Here is a 17,160-nt window from a genome sequence, read left to right as displayed (position 1 = left end):
TGCGCAACTGCGGAGTCAGTGTCTCGTCACGTTTGGCCACACGGTGGCGCTTGACACGTACATGCGCACACCCCAAGAGGATTGATTTACTTTTGATTTTACCACTGCAGTTACTTCAAAATGTGCCACTGTTTATTCCAGATAGAGAGATAAACTATCAATAAACAAGTTGAACAACCGGAACCTCACGTTTACAAGTTCAGACAAAGGTGCAGTTGTGTAACTGTGTCCTGCAGGTTTCACGGTGTGAGTTCAAAAGGACAAATACCGAACATTTTGTGCAAGCCATTTCTTCCTGGTTTTAACCCTTTGATGTTTCCATTCCAGATATTTCGGTTTTGTCTTATGATTAAAACAATTTCAATCTCCATCATTGAACAGAAAAATAATGCTGCTGAAGTGGAAAAATCAAATTGTGCATTAATATTCTGTGAAATATCTTAATTGTTATTGTGCCTGATATGTATTGTAGACAGACCATGCTTTCAAAACAAAAGCTCCATAAGCTGAAGATAAACACTCCAAATATCCTAAGCAGACACGTTATATTAGCTAAATCAGAATCAGAAATGATCACGATGACACTGGACTGTTTGAGACAAATATTCTTTTATTCTCCTGCACTAAGGTCCATTAACAACAGCCTACACTTCCAGTAGTTTGCATGTCAAGTCACTTTTCAAACTCCAAATCCTAAACATGTCGAGAGTGTGTGGTTCACACTTAAAATAAGGGTTATACCAGGATAATTAAGTGACTAGATTACAAAAATAAATTGTCATATGACAGATTATACCAAACCATTAAAAATAAAAGTGTGAACCAGGCTGATGGACATGCAGGAAACGGGATCGGGCTGTGGCCCGAAGTGATGTGCAACAGTAATGTTTTAGCCAGAGTGCCTGTAGATTCCAGTGACACTAAATCAAATACACCCACACTGGAAATGACCGAGCTACGAGGTTAGTCGTATTGAGACAAAAACAAAATGCTACCAGATTCTCCGTTGCCAAGTAAGTTGTCAGTTCCCTTATCCATTACACATTGTAAACATCAATAATTGTTAGTCTTGAGCAGTTCTGACTAATGTAAACAAATCACAACTTCAGTTTGAAGTCTTTCACTGGACGGAAGTTTAGAACCCAGATGTGGGCATGACACCCCACTCTGAGGTTTGTTTCCCATTGCCGGAATGCTATGTACCACCGGTCTCTATAGGAGACTTGACTTAAATGCCAACATTTAAGGCCCCCTATCAATGGTCACTCATTGACATGGATACGAATTTTCAGTTATAAGAAAAACATTGCAGACCACATGCTGTGCAGAAGACAAAATCAGACGTTAGCTATTTTCACAAAGTTCACTTCTAGGGAGTTGAATGAACTTTATAAAGCTCCTTAACTGGCAATGATTTTTTAATGTGATGTCACACAAAGGATGGTTTAAGAAGATAAGGCAGGTGTGTCGGAGTCAATCACACGGTCCAAGTCGCAGGCCAATGGGACTCTTGGGACGTTCTTTCATCAAAGTCCCTTCTACCTGCATACATTTGTTTCCAATTTCTAGATTAATGTTCAACATTTAAGATCTCCACTGGCAAGAATTTCAATCAATATCGAATACAATTCTTGAAAAGATTTGACAGTTTCTGCCAACATGAGATAATACTATACTGTTGACCTTCACTTTGAACAATCTCAAAAAGTCACTCTTCATTTGACTGAGATCAGATGGTTTGAGACCATTTTCACACTGAGTAGCTCCACACCACTGCAGGAGCAGCACCAGTTCAATTTTAAATGATTATTATTATTATCATTATACTGACAGAAATTAAATATATTTGCCAGTGAAAGTCTGTATGCTCAAGAGGCTCATTAGTGTCTGAAGAAGGTCACAAGGATACAATTTGTATCGCGTGTTCTGCACCTCCTTTGAGACTTAAAAATATCAATAACATATGAATACAATGTGCAACACTAGATTGTGGTTGATGCTGGGGACAGGCAGAACACACAAGGCACCAGATGTGGACATACAGACTAAGGTTTGACATATAAATAGTAGTGAAGAACTCCCTCCTACTGGGACTTCAGCTTGGCCCCTGAGGGGGTTCCTTTGAGATAGCTGTTGTAGAAGAACATGGCAAATAGGATCAAGTAGCTGAAGTACATCAACGACCCCCACATAACGTTGTCCACGAATGACGGACACCGGACCTCGTGCATCCAAGTATAGACCAGAGCAAGAACTGTTAGGCCCATCACCATCTGCAGGATCTGGGTCAGCGTGATGATCATGGCGCAGGGGCGGGGCAACCGGATGCCAGCGGCCCGAAATGCGTAGTACGTGTACATGAGTGAATGGACGGCGTAATTCATGGTCATGAACCAGCCCCCGCCGGCCACCTGGTCTTTGTAGGTGTACCAGGAGTACACCAGCACAGTGATGTGGTGGTACCAGTGCAGGAAGATGAGGCGCTGCTTCCGCAGAACGATGAACATGGTGTCACCTGTGAGAGAATTTCCAGTAAATATTTGGGGAAATATCCATTCAAGCAAGTCTATTATCTCAGGGGCATGTTCAGTTAAGACAGAGGCAACTTAAGTTGTTCAGTCTTACCGAGCTCAGGAGCTTTGCTAACAGCAAAGGCGTAGGCCCAGAACTTAGTGACAGGAGCACTGTAAAAGCCGTTGTCACACACTGACTGTCTAAAGCCACTGGTTGTGAGGACGTGCAGCATGTAGGTTCCAGTCCGTACTGCTCCGATGATACTGTTGACAAAAAAAAAGTTCAGCCCACGTTACACCCTAAAGCATGGCAGCATAACTCACCTGAAGATGGCGAGGCTGAGCGACCACAGTGCCAGCGGAGCTCGCAGGTTCAACTTTGGCCTTTCCCTCATGAAATGCTGCCCGGCAAAGATGAGTGCAGCATACAGGCCACCAAACATGAAAGACTTGCTCCTGTGATGAGGGAAAAACTGCAACTATAAGTGTGATATTTCCACTGCCTGCCTCACCCACACCAAGTATCTCATAGAGTCTCCGGTATCTTCCGGTCCTGAAAACATAGGCAGGGTTCTCTTCAGCGATTTGATGCAAGATGGCAACGCCCACCAAAGTCAGTCTCATGTTTGTCTTGTCTGAATATAAGCAACTACCTCATTCATTTGCGGCGCTTTTGCAACAAGGAAACTAGGTGCAGATGCAGATTTGTTTCTTTTATTGTTACTTACTGGTTTCCTCTCAGAGAGGCCACCTTATTGGTTAGGTACCTCCAGTGATGTCGCATGATGGTGGTGGCATTTGAACCACTTATGAGAACCTTGCCAGAATCGAAACGTATTTTATGGTAGTATATCAAAGCAAAGTCTTATTGATTTGTTTTTGTACGCATGAAATGAAGAGCTAGTATTTCTTCTTTCTAATTTTGTGTTTCTAATTCAATAGCTAACTACCTGTTCATTATCTAAATGACTTTAATTACATGCCGAAGATGAACAAAACAATGTATGATATGTACAAAAACTTGGCACAGCGCCGTACACTGCAGAGTGTTCCTTGTTTGGACTGCGAGCTAACAGAGCTACTGGCTAACATAACAGTTCACTTCAAAACTGAGGGCATCAAATTGTAGGTCACTATTGACATACTTGAAGTAAAATGATGCAGATGAAGGTAAAGTGAGAGACAGACCCCACACTGAAAAGAGTGTGTGATGGATGACAAGGCTGGACAGAGTAGAAGCAATACAAGTCTCAAAAAGACTATCTTAGACTATGTTTTCTTTTCATTAATATTTAGTGTTCTTGGTGGTGCATAGTATTCATAGTGCCACTATACATGGTGCATAGTTATTGGTTCTATTTTTTATGCTGCTACAAGCAGTCTTTTAAAGTAGAACAAATCATCATCTTAATCGTTTTTTTTGTAACCTTTAGACTTCAAGCTGGAAGCTGACTATGGTTCTATAAGAGTAACAGCATGCTGGTGCAATAAGCTGCGATTTACGTATGAGTCGGCTCATCGCAAAAATAGTCTGTGACTAGTCGACTATCAAAATAATGTTTAGTGGCAGCTAGGGCTATGCGATAATTGCTTAAAACATTGTCATCGCGATGTGCACATACTGCGCAGGATAGTGCAATACCTTCCTGATTTCCCCTTTTATACCGCTTCATTTATATCACTGACAAATCTCTTCTCCATGGAGGGCTGTCATTGCTGACACTAACACAGCTCCTACGAGAATGTGAGCAAAACGCAAGTGAGGTTTACGGCATGACAATCATTTTATGCCGATTATCTTGTTTCATTATCATGGGAAGCCATAATCAAAGTTTCATTTGAGTAATTGCACAATTACACGGCCCTAAAAAACGGAGCGGTCTAGTTCTCACAACACCAAAGGCTGATTATTTCATTTTATTTCTTAATCCCCAGCTACTGGATATTGTGAGAATCCCAAGTTCATTTGCTGAAGCCTTCCCTCCCAGAGAATCGTGTCCGTTCCATGATGTGACAACAGAGTGCCTCCAGGACATTGCCTTACTGCTCACGCTGCTCACACCTCATAACGTGGAAGCCACTTCATGCATTATGAACAAATATTTATTCAAGATCACAGCAGCTAAACACAGGCTTTTAGCTGGGGGGGTCGACACCCTAATCTTCCCATTTACATTAAAATTGTTCACGTCCAGAGGCATTTCTAAACTTCCTCTGAGCATTGATGGCTGTAGTCTGGATAAACTACAGTATTTAAAAAAATAATCATGAAATACTTTCCATCGTAGAACAGGGAGATCTAACCTAAATCCAATACTCTGAAGCTAAGATGATGATGCAGCCATATATATATATATATATATATATATATATATATATATATATATATATATATATATATATATATATATATATATACTACCCCGCCAGGCAGAGACAAGTGTGCTCTAACGTGTTTGTCAGTAGTACTTTTCTATTTTCAGGAACTTGGTAAACAAGTTCCTTATAATCACTGTCAACCGTCAACATCCCACAAGAGGTGCAGTTAGCAAACGTGGATGTTGAACGATCAAGTGGATGCTATCTTGTTTTTAATGGCGTAAATATCTGTCCACAACACTGTACAATTTCAGACAAATATTTGATATCATATCTAATTCAACATGTTGCTGCTATGATAATGCACTGAAATCAATAGTGTCCACGGCGAGTGAGTGCGTTGCAGTATTCCACGACCTGATTGGCTCTGTGGCTCTTTAAAATTGTAGCCCTTTGTAGTGCCATTGTACATGTGACTTGCAATAGTACTGCGTGAGCGCACATGAAAGTATAAGGTAAAGTAGTAAACTTGAAACAAAGTCATTCAACTCTTTCGTGTGGGGTCTTATTTTAGTTTTCATTTTTGACAGCTTCAACAATGGGAGGTGCTGCTGAAGACACCGGCTCCTCGTGGTGCCCACGGGCTGAACAGCGCACTGCGGCGGGTAGATGCGGCCGAGCTGGGTGCGGTGCAGAATCACGTCCTCACATTCACGGTGGCGAATTCGAACTTACCAATTCTCCTGCATCCATTCTATCGCTCGCCTTTCGTCGAAACGCCGCTCGAAGTCGAACTCCGCCAGCACCGTCCCCAACACACTTTCGTTCATCTTCTCTGGGCCTATTTTGCTTGGAAAACACCGGAGAGTTGCAAAGGACTCGGGCTCATGAACGGAGCAGTGTTCAGACGGTCGCCACCGCTGGGATTCAGCTCGAACGTTCACCGGCAAATGACTCGGGGCGACGGACGGACGCAAGGATGCTGCTCACTTCACGCCGCCAGACCACTGAGCTAAAGGGGATCAAACTAGCCGTGTTAAAGTAGCTGCTTCCGGTTTGACCTTCAAATCAATCGCTGATGCAAGAAACCGGAAGTACATTTTAAAATATATATATTTCGTCGTATTGAGCGTATTTATAACATGTTAACCCGAAGATAAATAAAGCAAATATACTTCAGTTTTCATATTATTTCACCTTATCATGCAAACAAGGCAAATATTTGATCACTGATAACTGACACAGTACTCAATTTACCTAAATACACATATCTGTAATGCATTTACGCACTTAATAACAAACAAGTACAGTATTAAATATGTTATTTATATGACATTTTTGAGGGCACACTGTATTCTAATGCAGAATCGGTGACATAATCATCTTAAGACTTACCACAATTTTCTTAATATTTTTAATACATTATTATTTGATCTGCTTTAGTCACTTTGGCTGGAGACAAAATGCTACATTTTCATCCTCAAGCTTCCCGTCTACTTTATAACTAAATGATATGAATGAAGACGTTGCTTTTATTACTGTAACGTGGACGCTGCCAAGAGAGGTGACCGCCAGGTCTTATCTTTATTATCTCTACCCCCCTGCGCAGTGAGCAGGGGGCCTCTTATCTCTCTTCACCCTGTGATTGCAGCGACTTCACAGTCTGATGTTCACTTGGTATCTGTGTGGAAGGTCAGACTTTAGATTCAAATCTGTTGAAACAGTTATGTAACATGTTCTTGACATGTGGCAGCCCGGACCATCGGAGACGAGCTTAAAGTTCACAGTGTCGCAACTAATTCATGGCGTAAAATGTTCTCAATGTGAAGTATTTCTACAGTATTTTGAATTCTGCACTGCAAACTTTTGGTGACCGACATCATTGGCTCATTTGACGCTCTGACGGAGTGTGACGGATGATGAGGGGAATTCTTGACCTGTCTGGATTGAGAGAATGTACAAACAAATCAACCACGCAGGGAATAGAGGCGGAGCAGAACGAATGAGGTGATGAGGAGGAGCCGAGCAGCAAGTGACGGTATGAGCACCTGTGAGGCAACTGAGGAAGGTGTGGAAAATATGCAGCCTGGTGAGGATGAATTGCGTATAAAAAAAGAGTGCAAAATTAAGAAACAAATGGGGAAAAGATATTTTAGTGGAAAACTGTTGAGATGACAAATTTGGTTCTGCAAACACTGAAACTTCATATGCAGACACGCCAAAGCGAAGACAATGGAATATTGGAAGAGTTGAGTTTCTATCGTCCATACCTAATGCGCATGCGTCCATCGGTCAATAGCGTCAACTGAAGCGTCACTATCGACTAACACCTGCTGATGCACTTCTAAAACTATACCACACGATGGCGACAAGACTCAAGAACAGTCACGCTCTCAAAGTCGAGAGAATCTAAACACAGATACGTGCTCGCAGAGAAAGAATAGTCGAAGAGTATTAACCACTAATTTATAAACTACTTTCAAGCAACTCGCGCGTCCCCCTCATCATCAGCATTGAAATTGTTGTCCACCTTACAACAGCGCATCGTTAGAGATATATTTTTCGAGCGGTTTTTATGCATATATATATACATATATTTTTGCACTAGCGCTGCTAAGAAGGAGGCAGTTTCTGAGCATGCCCGGTCCGATCCGGCGGGCGGGAGGGAGGCTTCGGAGAGAGAGGAAGAGCGACTACGGGTTCGGTGTGTTTGTGTGTGTGTGTGATGGAGGAGCATCAGTCCTCAGCATCACGTCTGCAGCCACCTGACGTGCAGCGTCACCAGCAGCCAGAGATGGATGTGGACTGCAGATGCAGCAGCGGTTCTCTGCAGCAGGCTCCGCTCGTCATGCCTCCCTGTAGCTGCACTTCTCGAGACAAACATCACATCTGCTGGTAGGTCAACACGGTCCCTTCTGGTTCTATGGAGAATGTCAGGATTCGCGAGTTGTTGTGTTCCGTTGTTCCTCGCTGAGGGACCAAGTTTCGCATCAAGAGTGTGCGACTCAGTGGCGTCTGCAGAACCGCATCAGAAAAGGTCATCGCAGACGCTGTTGGCGTCATCAGGCGTGCAAGGGTTAACTTCTGCCACTGCTGCTAAAAGTTCTCGGTGTCTTTGAGTTTGACTTTGCGGCTCTGTTTCATGCCATCGATCACAGAATGTTGGTTTGAGTCACCAGATCGAATTAGTTTTCTATGACTTTCTCAAGGACACTTCAGCAGGTTGTTCCTTTCTCATGTGTTGCGTTCATGCAGACTGCGATCCCATGTCCCAAACACATCTTCAACCCTGGTTAGTGTTGTTGGATCTGCCAACAACAGAGCTTCTCATTGTCGTCTACAATTCCAAATTTGCAAACATATAGAAGATCGGCTTGGACGTTAGTGTTGCACCCATTCAACAAGGTCTCCACATCCTAAACATTACTGAACCCACCAGTCATCAGGTCTGTCTTTATTACTGGTGTGAAAGGGATGTAATTAATCTCCATTAATTATATCAAAAACTGTGACACATCCATCATGTTCTGTTGAGAGCATTATGAGCATTGTTCCTGTTGTCCTTGTCTGTGATTGATGTCCAAGATCATTGTGTGGATTTGTTTTTGGTGGAATCTAGACCTAAATGAATTGTGTTAAGAGCTTACTGCAGTGTGGCAAGATTAATGGTCAATTGAGGTTTCTATGACTATTAAGTACAAATGCGTTGCTTGTCACTGTAAAATAAATTGCAGATGACTCTTTCAGCTCATTCTCAAGCTTGAGCTGCCGTTCAGGACGTGAGAAAATTGCTGTTCCCGAGAGCATTAGTTAGAGTTCATTAGTTAGAGGTCACTGAAGAAGGAAACATACTTTTGATCTTTAGCTTCATGTGAAGACATCTGACCTGACGTGCTCAAGTACGAAGTTGTGAGTGATGTTCAGTAGCCCCCGATATCAAACAACCTCGTGTGAAGTTGTTGATTTTTACCGTAGTTTCAGTGATATGCTATTGATATCAAGTAGTAGTAGAGAGATGAAGAATGAAGAAGAGAAGTCACAGCCAAACTGCACAGAAGCGCACATTCAGAGCTGGACACACACCGGGCACCTCTTCACTTCTGGAGAGACGTCACTCACTCGGCAACCCCTCCCACATGCAGCGGCCACACACATAGACGAACAGCGCACCTGCAGCAGACACTCTACATTCACTCCTACAAAAGCCTATTTTAAGGCTTGGAACGCATTATTTCTTTTTCCATTCATTGTAATGGGAAAAATGGATTCTCGAACGGCCTTCTGGAACGGCCTTCTGGAACGGATTGTGGTCGAGAACCGAGGTACCACTATATTTGAATTAGAATATCCCAAACTGGTTTGAAAGATGCAGTATGTTTGTCACTTTAGTTCTTTGTCCATTGTGAAATGCTCTCATACAATACCTTTGATGTTTGGAGCTGCCACGCTCCTGGAGCCTCTGCTAATTCTCGGATTGAGCAAAGCTGCGTTGACGCTTAAAAGAGAGTGATGATGTCACGACCAGTTGCCTCGCGAACCCGTCAATTAGAGTCAACTAAGTCGACTAGTCATTGCAGCCCTTAATTGTCAACTAACTTCCTTCTGACCTTGATTTTCCAGCACAGCTTTAAATATCTAATGTTAGATGTCAAGTTAGCGCAGCAGACTTCAGAACAGGCACACACTGAGATGTTCTCAAATATCGTTTTGTTCCCGAGATGGCGAGAAAAGAACACCATTGATCAGAAGAGGCCAATATGACTGCTCCTTCTTCCCACATGATGTTTTCCTCCCACTCTTTCATCTTCAACATCCACGCATTTGTTCTTTTCTTCTTTCTTGACTTCTGTCAAATAACTAAACACAACTAAGGTCACAACAGTGACATCACAGGATATCTAGTGCCTGTGAGGAATTTTAGTGTTTGTTTCTACTATGAACATTAACATTTTTACCATCATGTAATGAGCAGTCGTCTGCAATCTGTGAGTCTTTTTCTGTGGAATTGGCCACAGTACAGTTGGATCCCATGTGAATAATAAAAATGTGTTGTAGAGGCGTGAGCTGCTTCACACATTCTGGAGTTACCTCCTGATTTCGTCACTCGGGGTTGTTGCAATATTAGGATTCGATTTTGGCTCTTCAGTAACGTTTCAGTGCCAGGAATTGATTCTCGTCCAGTAGCGAGTGATTTCACACCTTTTCCGCATCAAAGGGGTCGGACGGAGGAGCAATGCTTTCATGAATCTCAGTAGTGGAAGATTTACCGCTCAAAAAGGTTTAAGGTTTAAAATTCTTAAAATGGTCGGTTCACCCCCTCCAGCCGCCGTCCCTTGAAACACGGAAATGTCCTTTACTGATGTGTAAAGTAATTTGTTCCCAGTTTGCAAAATGTCCTAAATGCAGCACAATGGTTTCTCCCGCGGGAGAATGGGCGACTCGCATCGCAGCCACTGAACGTCATAAGAGAAAAGCGCTAAGTTCTTTTTTTCTTTTCAACACGATTACTGGTTAAACTGGTGCACAGTATTGTGATGACGCAGTTTAAGCGGCGCCAATATAAATAAAGTAGAGACGATGACACTGGGACCTGCGAAAACACCACTGTCTTACTGTGCTCATCCTTCAAGATTTGCTGATAGAGGACCACATTTGTGCCGTTGTGAATGTAGGAGATGAGCTTTCTGTAGGATGGATAACTAAGTAATAGAGAGTATGAATGGGAGCCAGACACATGGACCAAATCATCTCGACACGTTATTAGACTCATTCTCAAGTAACACATTGTTTTGATACTAATAGTTGAATACGGAAGGTGAATACACACAAAATATTGTTGAATCGTAGTTCTGAAATTATAAGTATAGTAGAATAGAATATAATCACATTAAAAGTCATGATGATCAGTTCATAAACATAATAAGTTCCTGGTTAAAATGATCATTTGTAAAATATCCGCCACACCAGCAAGCAGAGATTATAAATTCTAGGATTATTCTAGGGTTGTTTGAAGCACTTCATGTTCAAAGCTACTCATGTCACGTGTCTGGATTTCTTCAGGTAAACAAGCAAGTCACTAATAGGCAATAACTTTGTTCCGTTTTACCAACTGTTTGAAATACAAATAAGACAAACGTCTCAAAAATGCTGAGCTGGTTAAACCCTGACCCTTGGCTGACTTTGTGTCTTGACTGAGAAGAACCTTGGATTTGCCAATGATATTTAGACATTCAAGTGAGATTTTCTTTGTCGTTCAGTAGATGGATTCACTGGTGCTTAACCTGCATAATGAATTACAGATTAAACCAGCTTCTGTCTGTAAATGTTTGTTCCATAACGGTGCAATTCAACTTCCATGTGACCAGACTCACTAACATTGAGTATAAATTGCTTAACTCGATGAACAAGTCCAGACGTGGCAGTGGAAGATGAGGACTGTCGGGAGTGAAGGTCACCTAAAGGTCAGTGTCGCATGAGGAAGAGTCTTTGACTCGATCAAGCTAATAGTTTAACATGATTGTCCTCAACATGGTTGGTCAGAAATAGAAGCAGACGTGAGAGCTGCAGGTTTTTCGTCCTCTGTGTCAAGATTGCTGATGCTTGCAGGACGCTGGAGCGATGCCGCAGAGATGGTACAGTAAGTGACGGCTCCAGAGGACAAAAGTTTGAGTGTCATTACAAGAATCTTGTTAGTTAGACAGCATCAGTCCCTTCTGGTCTGGATTCTTTGACAAAACCAGTGCTCTAGACCAGGTCACAGTCTGAGGATTGATTATTGGCAGAAGAGAACCAACTGAAGTCAGCTATACTTGGTTACTGTCTGAGGCAGGCTGAAGAAGCAGTGATGGAGATCAGCACCAAGACAAGATTTTGTACATTTCTCACACGGAGCAAATCTTTATTTGAGGGTCTGTTTTTGGTTTTAGTGGAAACCAAAGAACTCAGTATTCAATCCCAGTGTTTATAGTATTAATGCAGTATTACGAAGCTTTATTTCATAGTGACTGAAGAATGCCATTGTAAAGTCTGTATCAGTTTGATGAAGGAGAAAGATGCCGTGATGGTGAATTATTTTGTTCCCTGCAGAGGGGCGCCATAGTTTGCTTGAGTTGTCATGTGACATGTTTCAGTGGGAGGGTTTCGAACTACGTAACTCACTCTTCAGTTAGGTTCGACAGTGTGGTTCCTTTAAACAGTGGTGTCTCCTCCCAAGAAAACTACTCCACACTGACTCAGCATGTGTAAGTGTGTTGGGGGGCGTGATGCATTAGGATGGGAGGGGGATGTCAGTATGCTAACTGCCGCTATGTCTGAGAGGAGGTTTGGTGCAGCAGAGAGGGGATGCCGGCACCGAACTGGTCTCCTGGGTGGAAGATGAGAAAGGAAGGAGGATGGAGGAGGAGTGAGAGGACAGGAGGTTTGTCTGTTTCTTTGAACCTCAAATCTTGTGTTATTGTTACCTGCTTTGATCCAGGAGGGAACAACGTCAGTGTGTACGCTCATGTATGTATGTATTTGAGCAATGAATGACAGAAATCGATCTCAGGTTTGCATCCCTTAATGACCACAATCGATCACTGAGTCTGATAGCTTTGTGTCACTATGACATTTTATATTTGAAATACCACACTAACAACTTAAACTGGTCATATAGAATGTATATTAATCGGTGACTGGGATCATCCTGAATAGTGGAAATGAATTTGACTGCTTGTGGAATCCTTCATTTAAGGTAGGAACTCATTCGTTGCACAAGCGTTTCTTGCAGAAATTTTCAATTTACAGAGTCAACTGTACCTTGTCATCCACTTAAAGCTGAGAGGAATCGCCGAACCAAAAACCTGCAGTTCACAACATTGTAACTGTCTCCAAATGGAGAGGTTAATGGAGATTTGCTTACGCACCCTTGAAAACTGGTTCTCAAGAGATAGACTGTGGGTTTAAGTGGCTGAAATGGGTCTCCTACACTGGATGTGGAGAGTCTTTTAAGACAGAGTCAGCATGTCAGTGATCTAAAAGGCTCTCACCAGACTGCTTCATGTTAAAAGGCCATATTATGTGGCTCAAGAGCCCCATAAGGATTCTGTTTGTTCTTGTTGTTTTACAGTAGTTCATTTGTGTTTTTAAAGTTCAGTGACCTTATAGCATGGATGACAAACAAATTCACACATGAGCCAAGTCCCAAACAGCAGCTTAATTCAAACAACATTAACAGTTATTGAATTTTCTTCAGGGATAATCAATACAAATTAGATTTAACCCTTTGATTTGAAACTGTTAAAAGAGCTTCAACTCTGTTAGTGTATAATGGGCTGTGTAGTGAGGGTGGTGAGAGTGTTTTTTACCAACAGGTTAACATCATGAAATAGTGTTTTTGAGCCCAAATATCACATAAATGAAGTGACCATGTTTATAGTAGGCCTCAGGAGAGGTACTTGTTATTGTAACATCCGATGTTCAGGTAGAGAACATTCTGTTTTAGAACTCTAATGGATTCAGAGATAAAAAAAATGTGTATCTGCATCATCATTTCCCCAGTTAATCGTGAGGGTTCATCCTGAGTAACTCTCGCTGTGACAACTCTGTCTCTGCGGTTCAGCAGACGATGAGCAGCTGCTGGAAATATGATTTGCCCTCATGTTGAGGATCAATACTCAGTGAAGGCGCTCAATTTACTGCAAGATATCTCCGTCCCCTTCACACGGGTCATTAAATCTGTTACACGCCCAGGAGTCGACAACAAGCAGCAAGCTAAATTTAGATTGGTCCTCGGATGCTGAGAAGTATTTTTAGATCTACTGGCAATGACTGGAATAAATTTTGTTTCTGCTGTGTAAATAGCTGCATCTGAGCACGTATTCACAGGAAGGTTCCGTCTGGAGCTGTCATGGTGGTTCGGAGAAAACGCTGGCTCATCTTCAGTTATTATTAAAGGACCTGGTTCCCTGACTAATCCAGACAGTCACAAGGATGTAGTGTCAGTCTGAAAAAATACTCACAATATGATGTTGATGATGAATTCTCATTTTTCAAGTGGTTAATCTTGACGTCTTTACATTACATTACAATACAAAATACCTGTGACTGTTCCATGTAAAGAAAAGCATGGTAGATTCAAATTCAGACTTCTGTTTTTCCAAAAAGGTTGAAGTGGTAAAACCTGAGTAACCCACAGCCTTCTGACGTCCGGCAGGTTTTCCTCACACCTTTAAAGGCAGCACCTCACAACAAAGCCTCTTTGTGGCCGATGTGCTGCGAGAACGGTTGCACTGAGGTGTGAAGGCGCCAGAACGTGTGCAACAAATGGCGATGCAGTGAAATGTGTTAATTAGCACCAAAATGGGAAATGCATAATGACCAGTAATGGACTGTCAAACTCAGCGTTAGGAAAGACCTGGCGAGTTTCAGCGCTGGCGCTCAGACGTGAGGACAGGAATCTCTCCCGGGTTCATGTGGAAAAAGTTTTGGTGCCAAGACTTTCACAAATTTTCTTTGTTCTGTCAGAATCAGTTTGTGTCCAACTGCGAGCATAAGGCCGGCACAATCTGTCGCTGCTGGCCGCAATCTGGACCCCCCCACCCACTTTTGAATGTCCTTGGTGGTGCACATGGACTCTGTTTATCTTAAAACTGCTTCCATATGGTCATGCAGATACGATTAATGACAAAGACATTATTGGTTAAAACAACTATCACTTCCATCGTCTCATTGACAGTAATGCACTGTATGCTCTGAGTGACAGTAAACTTGGAAGATTTCGACAACTATTTGGGAAACACAGTTGACTGGATCCATTATATCCCACTGGTGTCAGTCCACAAAGAAATCTGTGTGACTCTCATTGTTGTGTTTCCTTCCTTGTATTCATATTAACCCCTGGAACAGACAATCCACTTCCTGTTGACACTTGTGACTTCAAACTAACACGTAGATTCCGCTTTGTTTATTTACCTTTGTGACAGAATTTCTTGGCTTTTGAAGAGAACCAGCATCGCTCGGAGAAAAACAATTTCTGTAGCAGCATGAGGCTTTTGTTAACATAACATATCTGACTCTTTTGTCGGCAGGTATGAGGTGTAAGTTCCAGATGTCCCTGGGGAAGGTCTGTCCTCCATTCCAGTTTGTTTGTGTCTGCTCTCCCCCAACACAGCAGAGCACAGAGGACAGACTGTCTAAAAACGAACCAGCAAATGTACAAATCCACAAGTGAAGTGGGAAAAGAACAACAGTCTTCGTTCATTCAGCCAGGCCTCCTCTGAGGCCCAATTCTGCGCCTTAACCTCAGTGCTGGGTGTGGGTCATGTCCCAGTCTGGAAAAGTGCTTCATCTTTATGTGGAAGTCAGGTCTGCCCCAGATCCCACAGTGGAAGGGAGGGAGGGGTGTGCAGTGGAAGAACAAGGGGTTGGTAAGGACCTCTCGGCTCCTGACAGTCCAGTGAAGCTCCTGTCTCAGATCACATGCCAGGCTGTCAACAAGCCCTCCATGACGTATCGTTCCCCTTCACGGAATGCTGTTAACTTTCAGCAGACCTGCAGCCCAAAGGCACAGTCTCCTAATTTCAACAAGCGTTGGAGTTCCCCCTGTGGAGGAGCCGTTTACTCCCCAATGAGACAGTTTCACCTTTCCCCAAGAGGCCATTCTTTAAAAACAAATGGTGAAGGGGAAAAGAAAGTGGTCACATTTCGTTACGTTGAGAAGTCAAATGTAAAAACTTTGGAGAGTCCACACAAGTCTGCGTGTGACAGAGAGGTGAGAGGGGAGCCCCACACTCCGCCTCACTACCCGAAAATACCTCGGGACTCAGTTTGGAAAGGGAGTCCCACTAATTATTGCAATTCTAGTCCCAAGCAGACATTCTGGAGGTCCCCTGGATCTCCAGCTTTTCACCAGCAGATTGGCCTTTGCCACTCCTCGATGGACCACATTGGCAGGGCAGCCACTCAACGAGCTGTGGAAGAGTTTGGGTCGCCTCTTCTGAGGATTAAGTTGGCTCACACACTCGAGCAAGCCTCATACTCACGCTGCAACCAACAACCACGATGTCAGTCCTGGGCTGGATCTCCTGTTCAGCCGCAGAAGAAGTGGGCTCACCCAAAAGATCACCTCACTGACAAGATCCAGGGACTCTTTGGTCTGCCTCGAAGCCCAGCCTCTAACAAGCTGTCCACCCATTCCAAGCTGCCTTCTTATTCAAGACCCCGGTCCACATTAGTGGGCGACATGAGTCCACCATGCAACAGCACTTCTCCACAGGGACCAAGTCTTCAAATGAGCAATAACACCCATGATGGCTTGAACCAGCTAAGTGAGAGCAGAGCTTCATCGCCCGGTCACTGCCCTCAAGTCACCTGCAGACTTGCAGAAGACATTGCCTCCGTGTCTTCCAAACTCACACATGCACAGAAAAACTTGCACAATCCCTCTGAAGGGCTCAAAAGCTGCTACGCACCAAGACAACTTTGTAATTCAACTTCAAATGCACAACAGCTCAAAATGAACATCCCTTTAAACACCCAAGCAGCCAATGATCCGGATCCTCACCAGCCTGACAACCTGCACTCACATGACTCAAATGCACGTTTGAGTAGTCAAACCCAACGAGGGAACTTTATTCATAACTCCTTATTTCAAGGTTCCCCTGGGCTTCCGTCTCGAGTTCTTCGTCCTACTCATCCACCCACTGACCTGAGCTCTCCCATGAGGGACCCACGGCTCTCCCAGGCAGCAATACGGACCCCAGACACCCCCACGCTGCATCGTCGCCTGCCACCACAGTACACCGGAAACCCTTGGTCTCCCACTAAAGAGTGGAGTGATGATGAGATTTTCGAAAGAGGTGACTGCACAGAGCTCGCACGTCGACTTGTCATCAACCAGAATGTGGAGGAGGCGCCGGTCAGCTGGACTTTGAGGCAACAGAAGGAGAAAGATGTCACCAGCAGCTCCGGGTTTAGCAACATTCCTCAATCGAGAGCCAATGGTGACCAACCCAATGACCACCAGTCAAGACCATGTAGGAGACCCTTGAGTCCCACTGCTCTGCAAAAACGAGCTGAACAGCGCAGAAGGGAGCTTCTGCTGTTGGGTCCAGTGGTGCTGGACTCACCCGAGGAGGACGAAGGCTGTGAAGAGGAAGGAGGGAGCCAGGATACTGTTTCTCCATCGGAGCATCCGTTGCATCTACAAGAGGACCCTAATGGAAGGTCTTCATCTCGCAGTTCCAGTGGAGTGACAGGAAGCATTGGGGAGGGGGACTGTTTGTCTCCAGAGTCAATTCAGTCTAGCCACCAGCACAACGAGACTGCAGCCACCACCTCAGGGATGCAG

The 17,160-nt window shown here is 43.6% G+C and overlaps 2 protein-coding genes across 7 annotated transcripts in view; one reads left to right on the top strand and one right to left on the bottom strand.

Annotated features, from left to right (window-relative positions):
• Positions 1–624: 624 nt before the first annotated feature.
• Positions 625–5,880, bottom strand: LOC128766401 (elongation of very long chain fatty acids protein 6-like). The gene is made up of 4 exons (XM_053878013.1): positions 5,568–5,880; positions 2,838–2,969; positions 2,626–2,777; positions 625–2,515 (listed from the first exon to the last, which is right to left on the bottom strand). The coding sequence occupies exons 1-4, from the start codon at positions 5,660–5,662 to the stop codon at positions 2,085–2,087; spliced, it is 810 nt and encodes a 269-aa protein (XP_053733988.1). The 5' UTR covers positions 5,663–5,880; the 3' UTR covers positions 625–2,084.
• Positions 5,881–7,555: 1,675 nt separating this feature from the next.
• The window catches only part of LOC128756339 (PH and SEC7 domain-containing protein 1-like), a 43,315-nt gene continuing 33,710 nt past the window's right edge, over positions 7,556–17,160 (top strand). For 5 of the 6 annotated variants that reach the window (XR_008414223.1, XR_008414222.1, XM_053860780.1 and 2 more), the window contains exons 1-2: positions 7,556–7,727; positions 14,900–17,160. Coding sequence is in view for 4 of the 6 variants with exons in the window: in XM_053860780.1 (XP_053716755.1) it covers positions 15,133–17,160 (2,028 nt within the window). In the remaining 2 variants the exon portion in view is untranslated. Of the gene's footprint in view, positions 7,728–7,756; positions 12,250–14,899 lie in introns of those variants that run through there. The other variant, XM_053860770.1, reaches the window with a different exon arrangement.

Source organism: Synchiropus splendidus, chromosome 1 (assembly GCF_027744825.2).
Source record: "Synchiropus splendidus isolate RoL2022-P1 chromosome 1, RoL_Sspl_1.0, whole genome shotgun sequence".
NCBI classification, from domain to species: Eukaryota; Metazoa; Chordata; class Actinopteri; order Syngnathiformes; family Callionymidae; genus Synchiropus; species Synchiropus splendidus.
This window is presented reverse-complemented; position numbering and strand designations above follow the sequence as displayed.